Below are 11,429 nucleotides of genomic sequence, written 5' to 3'. Positions count from 1 at the left end.
AAATTATCGAGAAATTGCAATGTAGGAAACGCAAGACTAATGTTACATGCATAGCGTCCAGATAAACTGTTTAGCGTGGATAAAGTAGTTATGAGACACTTGTTGAACGTGTGAGCACATACCGAAATTTGTCATTTAATGATTATTGGGGGCAATCTACTTGATTCTTAATTGAAGTATGATCATATCTCCATTCCGTCACTTTGAATGAAATAATAGCACTGCTGCGTGTCACTCTAAGGTCCAATAACCAAGAAACAGCTGCACAGCTCAACCGCAGTATCCGCCATTCGCGCCTGCGTAGTGCGTACTAGTGTCATCGCGCCGTTAAAAAGGAGAAATCCAACCACTTAAAGCAGCTTCAGCAAAGTTGGTAACGTAAATCTATTCCAAGGGTAAGACATCACTTTCAGCGCTTTGAAGATATGTACTGTACAGTTAGTTCGTTATTAGGGTATACACTGCTCGGTATGCTAAGCAGTACCACTTAGTTAAGCTACCGTAGTTATAACGTTTTCGTTTAGATAGAATCGGGTCCTTTGAAAAGTTAGCGCTGGTTCCATGCAGTCACCACGCAACTTATAGCTCCAAGCGTTAAGTTGGGGTGGACATGGCAGCGCAGGTAACATTAGCTAATGCATCAGCGAGCTAGTCAGTTGTTTTGGATTGATAAATTGTGCCGCTCCTTCCTTCTCGTTGTGGTTGGTAAAAAGCATTTAACGAAAAAAAGCTAACTAACAGACTAGCTAAATGAATGCATTAGAGAACTTGATTGAAGCAGGCAACGCTGTGCCACAGTCCCGCCTCCTAGACTGTGTGATTGGACCAAAGTGCTACTTGCGATTTGACATCGTATTATATTGGACTGCAAAGGTGTTTTTTTGAATTTCAAACCAATTTCATGGGAAGTACTTGCATTGTTCGGTTGTCCTATATGTTTTTCATTTTTTTGTTATGCATGTGGTAGTGTTAGTTGGTAATTTGGTAGACTAACTCCCCTATGTTGCGTGTTAAGGTAGATAACGTTAACGAGATTGCCGTTATACTAGTTATATGCTGAATGACTCACCAGCCACGGTACTGCCCACTTTGACAACGTTATTAATCTTTCTAGCTGGCTATCAAGGAAGTTAGCTTGTTACTTGGCTAGATCATTTATTGTCGTTGTCGTGTTATGCAGCTAGGTATTGTGAGATGTCTCACTAACGTTAATTGGCTTTGAAATTGAAAGCATCGGTCATTAAAGTGAGTGTATTGTGCGTGATGAGAAAGTAAGTCGCTGTGTTATATATTACGGTATTCTCGAGTTGTCACTAATAATTGTAACGCGAGTTAAACGTGGTTAAAACTACATAAAGGGTAGAAAATGTTATGCCAATAAGTAAATTCAAACCTGTAATGCACGGGGCACGCCCACCTATCCAGCGAACTACTGTAATTTAGCAGGGCTAGCCAGCTAGGTGGTGCTTGGCTTCCGTAGCTATTGTGGTTATACTTTATACGTTTTCATGAATGTTGTGTTTTCTGACTTTGCAGTGTACCTTCCTTCTGTAAACCAAAATAATATTAATGTCTGGCGATAATATTAAGTCTTCGTCTTTTAGGGGACCATGGACCTGAATGATACTAACCTGCAAACTCTCACAGAGTTCCTGCAGAAAACTCTTGATCCTAATCCCTCTGTCAGACGACCAGGTATGTGAAAGAAAGGGCAGTTGGTTGAATGTATCTGGATGGACCATAAAACGTCAGTTTTTGTAGAAGTAGGTTTGCAAATGTGGAAATATTAAGACATATGAAGGTGTGGTCTTTGAAATGGCTCTGTAATGGTTTTCCTAATGTTGTGTTTATGTCCTTCTTAGCTGAGAAGTTTCTTGAGTCTGTGGAAGGCAATCAGAACTACTCAATCCTGCTACTCACACTGCTGGAAAAATCCCAGGACAGTGTGATCCGAGTCTGTGCTGCGGTCACTTTCAAGAACTACATCAAGAGGAACTGGCGCATTGTAAGTTTGTCAGGAGCGCACATCTGTTCTTGATTAGGATTAGTCATGTCTGGAGGCTGGGAGGTATAAAGTGGGGATGGGACTAACTGTATCCATTTGGTTCAGGATGGTGAGGTAGAGGCTACGCAGGTCTTGTAGCTTGACATTAGTCTTGTCTGGTGATAATGCACACCTGTGTTTATTCATATTTTTTTTCTGATTGTTAATTATCATTCTCATATTCACCTTATTCATAGATTGAAGATGAACCAAACAAAATCTCAGATGCAGACCGAACAACCATCAAAGCCAACATTGTAAATTTGATGTTGACCAGCCCAGAGCAGATTCAGAAACAGGTATGTTGCTGTGAGCTATGGATTTGTACTTATCCTCACTGCAATTTGGATAGAGCCCATTGTGAGAGCGTTGATGCCATACCTTCTCGCTTTCCCTATTGTACTGCAGCTGAGCGATGCCATCAGCATTATTGGCCGTGAAGACTTTCCTCAGAAGTGGCCTGAACTCCTCAAGGATATGGTGACGCGCTTTCAGAGTGGAGATTTCCATGTAATAAATGGAGTGCTGCGCACTGCACACTCACTCTTTAAGAGGTAAGTGATAGTGCGAGGATTCGCTAATGATATTGCAGATTACTATTAATGATTAATACTCTTCATATATTCATTAGATTAATGGATACATTCATATGTATGCATTTTATAGTCTTGCATATTTATGTATCGGTTCAGTAAATGGAACACATAACCGTTAAAGATATATTTGAGTTAGTTTGATAATGGCTTACATTTTTAAAATGTTGTGGGGGGTGGGCAGTAGATCAGTGGAATATCAGCAGAACGATGGTATATCAAGTTGAGTTGAGATTTCTTTTTCTCTTAGGTATCGACATGAGTTTAAGTCTAACGAGCTTTGGTTGGAGATTAAGCTGGTGCTGGACACGTTTGCCCAACCTCTCACTGAACTCTTTAAGGTGAATTTCTCAGCCTTGAATCCCAGCCCATAGATAAAATTAATTTGCGCTGTGGCAGGATGCTAATGCGACTGCTTGTTTTTCCAGGCTACAATTGACCTGTGTCAGACTCACGCATCGGACATCAATGCCCTGAAGGTCCTCTTCTCCTCCCTCACACTCATCTCCAAGCTTTTCTACAGCCTCAATTTTCAGGTGTGTCCCCTTTTGTGCTTTTCCCAGCAGGACTCAAAAAAAGCATTTGCTGCTTATTCAGCTGTTCCTATGTCCCATCTCATTCAGGATCTTCCAGAGTTTTTTGAAGACAACATGGAAACCTGGATGACAAATTTCCACAACTTGCTGACACTGGACAACAAGCTCCTCCAAACAGACGTGAGCAAAAGCAGTGCTTGGTTTGAAAACACTTTCCCTGGCTTAGTGTAGTTCACGGCCGGGTGCCGTGTCTGAGCCGTGACCGTGTCCGTGCCGCACGTCTCCCACAGGATGAGGAGGAGGCCGGCCTGCTGGAGCTGCTGAAGTCTCAGATCTGCGACAATGCGGCCCTGTATGCGCAGAAGTACGACGAGGAGTTCCAGCCCTACCTGCCGCGCTTCGTCACCGCCATCTGGAACCTGCTGGTCACCACCGGGCAGGAGGTCAAATATGACCTGGTGAGGCCGAGTTCTCTTCAGTTTGGCACTCCTCTTCACATTACTCCGGTTCCCAAACTTTCAGGGTTTTGAATGGCACATTGTGGTTTCTCTGCTTCTGGTGCAGCTTGTGAGCAATGCCATTCAGTTCCTGGCATCTGTTTGTGAGAGGCCGCACTACAAGCACCTGTTTGAGGACCAGAATGTTTTGACCAGCATCTGTGAGAAGGTCATCGTTCCCAATATGGAGTTCAGAAGTGAGTGAACAAGGGGCTCATTCCAGTCGCTTATTTTATCTGTCCTTGTCTCCTCGGTCCTTGACTGACTCAGAATTGGATCAATTCTCTAAGGAAATGCCAGTCTTTTAAATGCTCTTTGAAGGAGCTGGGAGGCTCGCAAAGGATCCTTGAGATGGGAAACCCAAGTGCATCCTTTGCATAAGTTTTTATTTTTTTAATTTATTTTTTGGAATGTGTGACGTATAAATAACCAACCTGTGGATCCACCTCTCCCTATCTGCCACATCTGTAATTAGCATATCTTCAAACTGACACTTGAGAGGAAAGCGCATTTGCCTAATACACATTTCCTTGTTTCTTCCATCCTCATGTCCTTTCCTTGCGTCCTCTGTTGGGTGGAGCTAAGGCGCTAGGAAAGTGTGTCGGGTGGATGCAAGGAGGTAAAAATAAGGGATTGGAATGAGCCCAGGGGAAGGCACACTAAGGATGGATCGGTAGTGTGCAGGTTATTGATGCAGAATGACTGAAGTAGATACCAAAACGAGGATTGGGGGCAGAATGATTAATGTACTTTGTAGAAGCAGAGCATTTGGCAACTATAAATATCTTACAAGTTTGAAAAGAAAGTTAACTTGCTGTTTGACACATCGGGATATGCATCCATATTCAGTTTTGTTATCAAATTCTAAAATGGTGTCATCAATGCTTGCTCTTGGTTTAGCAGCCTGTTGCCAGCTGACCTGGTTACTTTCACAGGTGCAGATGAGGAAGCGTTTGAAGATAATTCAGAGGAGTACATCAGGAGAGACCTGGAGGGCTCAGGTAACAGCTGCTCACTCAGCTTACCAGCATGCTAACAGAACAGTGGTACATGGTGATCATTTATTCCTGACTCACACCCACATTCAGCAATACTGTAGCATTTCAATAGGCTGTATGTAATCAACGCAGCATTTTCAAATCCTCATGGAATTTAGCACAGCCCTCAAGTCCTGATTTGTTTTTAAGCTTACTGTGTCACTGGTTGATATCAATAAACTTGATTTAAATGGGGGACAATGTGCCCACCTCCGCCTGTCCACAGACATAGACACCCGCCGCAGGGCAGCCTGTGACCTCGTGCGGGGCCTCTGCAAGTTCTTTGAGGCCCCAGTCACCACCATCTTCTCTGGTTACGTCAGCTCCATGCTGGCAGAGTACGGCAAGAACCCCAGGATCAACTGGAAGCACAAGGACGCTGCCATCTACCTAGTGACATCGCTGGCTTCTAAGGCACAGACGCAGAAGGTTGGTGTAGTTGTGTTGCAACTGTGTAGACTCCGAATGGCATCATAGTGGGAAAAGCACCATGCTGAGTTTGGGTGGGGGTTTTGGCTTGGGCTGTCCCAATGGGCTACTCCCATGGCGCAAATGAGGAATGAGACTTTGCCTGTAAAATGCTCATTTTCTGACTGCATTTGTTTCTTGTTGTACACAAACATCTCCTTTTGTTGTTCAGCATGGAATAACACAAGCCAATGAGCTGGTGAACCTCACAGAGTTTTTTGTGAATCACATTCTCACAGACCTGAATTCACCAAACGGTAAGGATGCCGTTGCATGTGCCCTCGTGTCCTTTCACCAACTTTGTGTGAGCGTGCTGGTTGTTCACTGATGACCGTTTTTCCTTCTTTCAGTTAACGAGTTTCCAGTATTGAAGGCTGACGCTATCAAATATGTAATGATCTTCAGGAGTCAGGTAAGATTGTTCCTCTTCCCTTCCACCATCATCTGTCCTCCCATCCTGCCTCTTCCCCCCCCGACTGTTGTCCTCTCCTCCTTTCTCCTCTCAGCTCCCGAAAGAGCACCTCCTCCAGGCCGTTCCGCTGCTGGTGGCTCACCTGGAAGCGGAGAGCACAGTGGAGCACACCTACGCTGCTCATGCCCTGGAGAGGCTTTTCACCATGAGAGGCCCCAACTCCTCTACCCTGTGTGTACTAAATTAATCACCGGCTATACCCAACACCGTTGCACTGAGTACCCTGTCAATCACCTGCTATACTCAACACCTCTGCACTGAGTACTGCTGGTCACCTTCTGTAACTAGTACCTCTACAAGGAGTACTTTTTTCAGTCGCCTACTGTACCCAACACCTCTGCACTGAGCATTTTGTCAATCACCTACTGTACTCAACACCTTTATGCCAAGTATTTTATCGATCACCTATTGTACTCAACACCTCTACATTGAGTACTATTCACCTGTTGTATCTTACAGTTCCACACTGAGTATCATACCCCTGGTTTACCCAGCCTTATTTCCCAACACCTCTTCACTGACTGATTACTCTACTAAACACCCACTGTACTCTCCAGGTTCACACTGTCTACGGTGTAAAAACACAGCAGCCAGTCGGCCCCATTGTGTGAGATGCAGGCAGTGAAGGGCATGATAAAGCTGTCAGTGATGTTCATTTGTCAGAATGATGGATATTTGAAGCGGTCTCTGTGCTCTCTGTCTGCAGTATTACACCTGCAGAGATGGCCCCCTTTACAGAGCAGCTGCTCAACAACCTGTTCAAGGCCCTGGCACTGCCCGGCTCTGCCGAGAACGAGTACATCATGAAAGGTGCCCCGCTTTTTATGCATTTATTTTCACTATTTACTCCCCACTTAGGATTTTGCAGTTATGTCTCCGTTACCACTATACCTGTAGCACAAACGTGTGCCCTGCAGCTGAAGCAAGTGTGTTTCTCTAATGCATTGCAGTCAAGGACTTTTTTCAATGCCACGATTTAAAAAAGGGCACTATAAGAGCCTGTTTTGAATAGCCAGTTACAATTTAATGCTGTTGTATTGTGTGTGGGGTTTTTTCTCTCTGAATTGTGTATGTGTGTTGTCATGTTAACATGTGACCTCACATTGCACCATCATCACTCAAATCTGCAGCAATCATGCGAAGCTTCTCCCTCCTCCAAGAGGCCATTGTTCCATATGTGCCCACTCTGATTGGTCAGCTCACTCACAAGCTCCTCCTAGTTAGCAAGGTAGGCCCTGGCTACTTTTACCCAGTGTTTAACTACCCATCCATAATTTTGGTATGGTCTGCTAATTGATGATGTGTAATTGCTTTGTGTAAGACTGTAGTCTGTTCTAAACCCTGGGAAGAACTGGTATAGGAGTGACTGTATTTCATATGTGTGTTTCCTTTCTTTCAGAACCCCAGCAAGCCTCACTTTAACCACTACCTGTTTGAGTCCCTGTGCCTGTCCATTAGGATCACCTGCAAAGCCAGCCCAGCTACAGTGGACAGTTTTGAGGATGCACTCTTCCCCGTCTTCACCGAGATCCTGCAGAACGACGTGCAGGGTAGGCAGGGGTCCCACTCCTCAGAAGTCCAATAAAATAACATTTTTAAAACTCCAACTTGACAGTAGTTGAAAATGTGTTTTTTAGCTTTATAAGGGCAACTGCACAGATCTTCTGGTCATTCCTTCCCCCCCCCCCTGTCTCTGTAGAGTTTGTTCCGTACATGTTCCAGGTGATGTCTCTGCTGCTGGAGATCCGCTCCAGCTCCACCACCTCCGCCTACATGGCCCTGTTCCCTCACCTGCTGCAGCCCGTCCTGTGGGAGCGCACAGGCAACATCCCCCCGCTGGTCCGCCTGCTGCAGGCCTACCTGCTGAAAGGAGGCGCCGCCATTGCCAGCACCGCCGCTGACAAAATAGTGAGCGCCTGCCAGAGGGCTTCCAATGCACTGCTGCTTACGCCTCTCCAGGGTTTATGAAAGGCAGTTCAGCATGCCGCCAACTGCTGGCTGAAATTGTACTTAATTTATCCAACATCCAGTCAGTACACTACCCTGCCTATGGCTGTGTGCTGGAAGTGCTATATCAACCCCTGCCCTGTGGTGTAGGGAAGCTGCATGTGCTCTTTACATAGTAGTCTTGTGTTTCCACAGGTAGGAAGTGGCTTTGAGATGCAGGTTATGGTTTTGTGAGTCAGAAGGGTAAAATACCCGTTACTTGCATGTCTGTAGGCGCAGGATTATGGTCATTGTAGTTATTGCAAAGCTTATTTCTGTGCCAACTGTTTTGAGTAGCTGCCTTTTAAAAACTACAACTTAAAAAAACAAGCACACCGAGCTTTGAGAGAAGCACTGTTTATCCACCAAATTAAGACAATTCAAATAATCAAACCGATGTTGATTAATTATTTAAACACCAAAAAAAAACAACATTGAAATGTTGGTTATTCGCTCAACACTGTGTTGTGCTCATAATGGGTTTGTGAAGTTTCATAGGGATGCCAGATTTGTACTGCTTGGCTGATGTTTCCTAACTGACTGTCCTCCCACCTACAGCCAGGTCTGCTGGGAGTGTTCCAGAAGCTCCTTGCTTCCAAGGCCAATGACCACCAGGGGTTCTACCTGCTCAACAGTATCATCGAGCACATGCCCCCGTGAGTGACCTTAAGCTCCTCCCACTGAAGGCATTACCCTACACTGATGTGCACACAGCGTGCCACCTGTCTCTGCTCAGTGCAGTGCTACTTTCCAGTTTCAGACTTTCAGTGCCATTTTGAGTGCAAGTGTGGCAGCCATTGGGGGGGGTTCGGATACTTTCCAGAATTTTATGATTGCTTTTTGTATTGCAGTTCTGTTGTGGGGCATGTGTTAATTGAATTGCAAGGAAAGCTATAATAGCACAAGGGATCCTGAAGAGACAACTCATCTGCTTAGGTGACTCTTGGGTGTTTTCTTGTTTATCTCAGAGAATCCATCACTCAGTACAGGAAGCAGATCTTCATACTCCTGTTTCAAAGGCTGCAGAGCTCCAAAACCACCAAATTTGTCAAGAGTGAGTCTACCTAAAATACGCATGCTCCCTCATATACAAACTATTCACACACACATACTCACTCTTTCATTCACCCTCTCCTATTATCCACAGGTTTCCTGGTATTCATCAGTCTCTACTGTGTGAAGTATGGAGCTATTGCCTTGCAGGAGATATTTGACAGCATACAGCCAAAGTAAGTCCTTCAGGTCAAACTGATGTCACCGTGTCATTTTTACATTACTTTCCATTTAATGCTCATGCTTCTCAACTCCGATTTATTATCTTACTTTTTGTTAAATATGACTAATTTTGTGGGTATGTACCCTGAATTTAACAAAACTCTGCCCTATTGCATAGTCCTGAATTGTGAATGAAATGGAATGAGAAGCCTCAGGTACTGCAGCTAGGCTCTGAATTCCAGTCTGCTTCTGCAGGATGTTCGGCATGGTGGTAGAGAAGATCGTCATTCCAGAGGTTCAGAAGGTGTCTGGCCAGGTGGACCGGAAGGTCTGTGCTGTAGGCATCACCAAGATGTTGACAGAATGCCCAGCAATGATGGACACCGAATACACCAAGCTCTGGTGAGGGAGAAGGCCAATTAGTGAGGGATTAGGCCCCCTTTGGCCTTTTGGCTAAAAGAAGACAGATTTTACTGTGGAATGTTTAGCATTTTAGTGTCAGGATATGTGGGTCCACAGTCATTGGAAGAACCTCAAAGGCTGATATTTAATGGATTTGTTGCTGCTTTTTCTCAGTTTCATGGCCCAGCCTGGAACTTTATTCATAAATTTGAGATTGGTTTAGATTTGAAATTTTCTTGCACTATAATCCATGCAAATGCCTTGTACTTCTGTGCTTTTTATTGAAGTAATGCCAGTTTATGGATGCTTCAAATACGATCTTCCGCCACTTGGGTTAAATACAATATGGAGGCGTCCAGTCCATGTTTGTAATGTAATCGTAATTGTCGTTCTGAGATCACTGCTCAGGATACTTTACAAAGAAACAGGATTACAGTGCATGGCTTTAATGGTTGGGTCTCATTGATGGAAATTGTTGTGCAGGCCCCTCCTACTGCAGGCTCTGATTGGTCTATTTGAGTTACCTGAAGACGACAGCATCCCTGACGACGAGCATTTCATCGACATCGAGGACGCGGCCGGATACCAGACCGCATTCTCTCAGCTGGCTTTTGCCGGGAAGAAGGAGCACGACCCCATTGGCGACACCGTCATGAACCCGAAGATCATGCTAGCGCAGTCCCTGCACAAACTGTCCACTGCCTGCCCAGGACGGGTGAGTCGCAAGCAGGCAATAGCGCCTCAAATTTGCATGTCTGTCTCCGGCATTCAGGAGCACAGTGGTCTCCAAACCTTTTCAGCAACTGTAGGAATTCATTTTGCTGTGAAAACTTCAACTTATTCACAGATCTCCGTACGGGGACTGTTTAACAGCTGATGGATAGCAGTTAACCCACACTGACTGCAGCTTTGCAGTAGTGAATGCCTGACTCATTCTTGTTTTACACCATGAAATCCAAATGTGTCAATAACTTGGTTTAATGATCTGTGGAGTCTGGAGAGGTGACTTAAGTGTTTCCCTGTTTACTCGGCAGGTCCCCTCCATGTTGAGCACCAGTCTAAATGCTGAAGCTTTGCAGTTCCTGCAGGGCTACCTCCAAGCAGCCAGCGTGCAGCTAGTGTAATGGAAGATTAGACTACCCTAACACTCATGTCTACAGGTGGGGTCACTGAGATACCGGGATTGGGTACACTTGGACTATGGCAGGGAACAGAAAATACAGCAACAGTGATGTTGATCATTTGGAAATGAGGGGTTTTTAAGGTTTTTCATTTTCATAAAATGACTCTGAGATGTGCAATTTGGAATTTTGCAGGCTGTTAGAGACCTTTCCCCTGGTTTCCAGAGAATGTCCCACAGGACCTGGACTTGCTGGGAAGGTCAGAGTACTTCCACTCAATCAGCATATTTGGGAAATCATGCCTTCAGTGGATTTTCATAACTGCCCAACATGCACCAACCCCACATACTAACATTTGTTGAACACAATAGAGGAAGGACCAAACACATGTGACCTCTTTATGGCTGTCTGCTGAATCCAGGAAGCAGTCTATTCCCCCCCCCCCCCCCATTTTTACTTTTCAAAATAGGAGTTTCATAGTCGCTCTTGCATTTTGTGCATTGTAGTATTTTTATGTTGGTTTTGTCCATTTCTGATGCCTTTAAACATTAATAAACAGCATTTGTATAAAACTAATGGTACCTGTTGCTTATTTGCAGTAGAAGTAAACCTTTAGAGTGCTTTTCATACAAGAAAAACCCAGATGTTTAAGAAATACAAATTTAAATTTCAAAATATTTTCCAAAGGATTGTGTAAAAATTGAAACTTCTAAAGTATTTACTGCTTCTGGCCAGTAAATTAAGGAAATCAAATGCACTCTAACCAGTGATCAATGCTGACTTGAGTGGAATTTCATGTTTCTTTGTAGGTGTACTGTACATATTGTAGCAATTTGACTTCTTGGGAAGACTAAACAAATTACAGTACTGAAGTGAATGCACCATTTTCAAAAAGTTAATTGTATTTACACAAGACAAGCTGAAATCAGGAACACCAAGACTCAACTGAATTTGACCAATCTCTTGCAGAAACTAGGTCTAAATTTAAGATCTATAAGCATCAGCAGGCTTCAGCATGTGGCAAAGGAACATGGTCACTATGCTGTGCAGCATGAAGT

General features: G+C 44.3%; 1 protein-coding gene across 4 annotated transcripts; it reads left to right on the top strand.

Annotated features, from left to right (window-relative positions):
* The first annotated feature begins 316 nt into the window (after positions 1 to 316).
* LOC118211717 (exportin-2-like) lies at positions 317 to 10,947 on the top strand. 4 transcript variants are annotated; one of them, XM_035389133.1, is made up of 26 exons: positions 317 to 395; positions 1,605 to 1,695; positions 1,863 to 2,005; positions 2,242 to 2,343; positions 2,453 to 2,598; positions 2,888 to 2,978; positions 3,066 to 3,173; positions 3,261 to 3,353; positions 3,464 to 3,631; positions 3,738 to 3,867; positions 4,606 to 4,671; positions 4,934 to 5,136; positions 5,348 to 5,432; positions 5,526 to 5,587; positions 5,682 to 5,818; positions 6,354 to 6,457; positions 6,778 to 6,875; positions 7,047 to 7,197; positions 7,347 to 7,555; positions 8,192 to 8,289; positions 8,602 to 8,687; positions 8,781 to 8,862; positions 9,104 to 9,250; positions 9,734 to 9,965; positions 10,285 to 10,410; positions 10,567 to 10,947. In XM_035389133.1, exons 2-25 carry the CDS (start codon positions 1,611 to 1,613, stop codon positions 10,372 to 10,374), a joined length of 2,916 nt encoding a protein of 971 aa, XP_035245024.1. In that variant the 5' UTR covers positions 317 to 395; positions 1,605 to 1,610; the 3' UTR covers positions 10,375 to 10,410; positions 10,567 to 10,947. The 4 variants fall into 4 exon arrangements, with proteins under 4 accessions (XP_035245024.1, XP_035245023.1, XP_035245022.1 ...); XM_035389132.1 differs by lacking the exon at positions 317 to 395 and adding an exon at positions 916 to 1,077 and having other exon boundaries at positions 10,597 to 10,947; XM_035389131.1 differs by lacking the exon at positions 317 to 395 and adding an exon at positions 916 to 1,077.
* Positions 10,948 to 11,429: the final 482 nt, after the last annotated feature.

Source organism: Anguilla anguilla, chromosome 13, assembly GCF_013347855.1.
Source record: "Anguilla anguilla isolate fAngAng1 chromosome 13, fAngAng1.pri, whole genome shotgun sequence".
Taxonomy (NCBI): domain Eukaryota; kingdom Metazoa; phylum Chordata; class Actinopteri; order Anguilliformes; family Anguillidae; genus Anguilla; species Anguilla anguilla.
The sequence above is the reverse complement of the archived record's forward strand: the minus strand, read 5'-3'. Positions and strand labels throughout refer to the sequence as shown.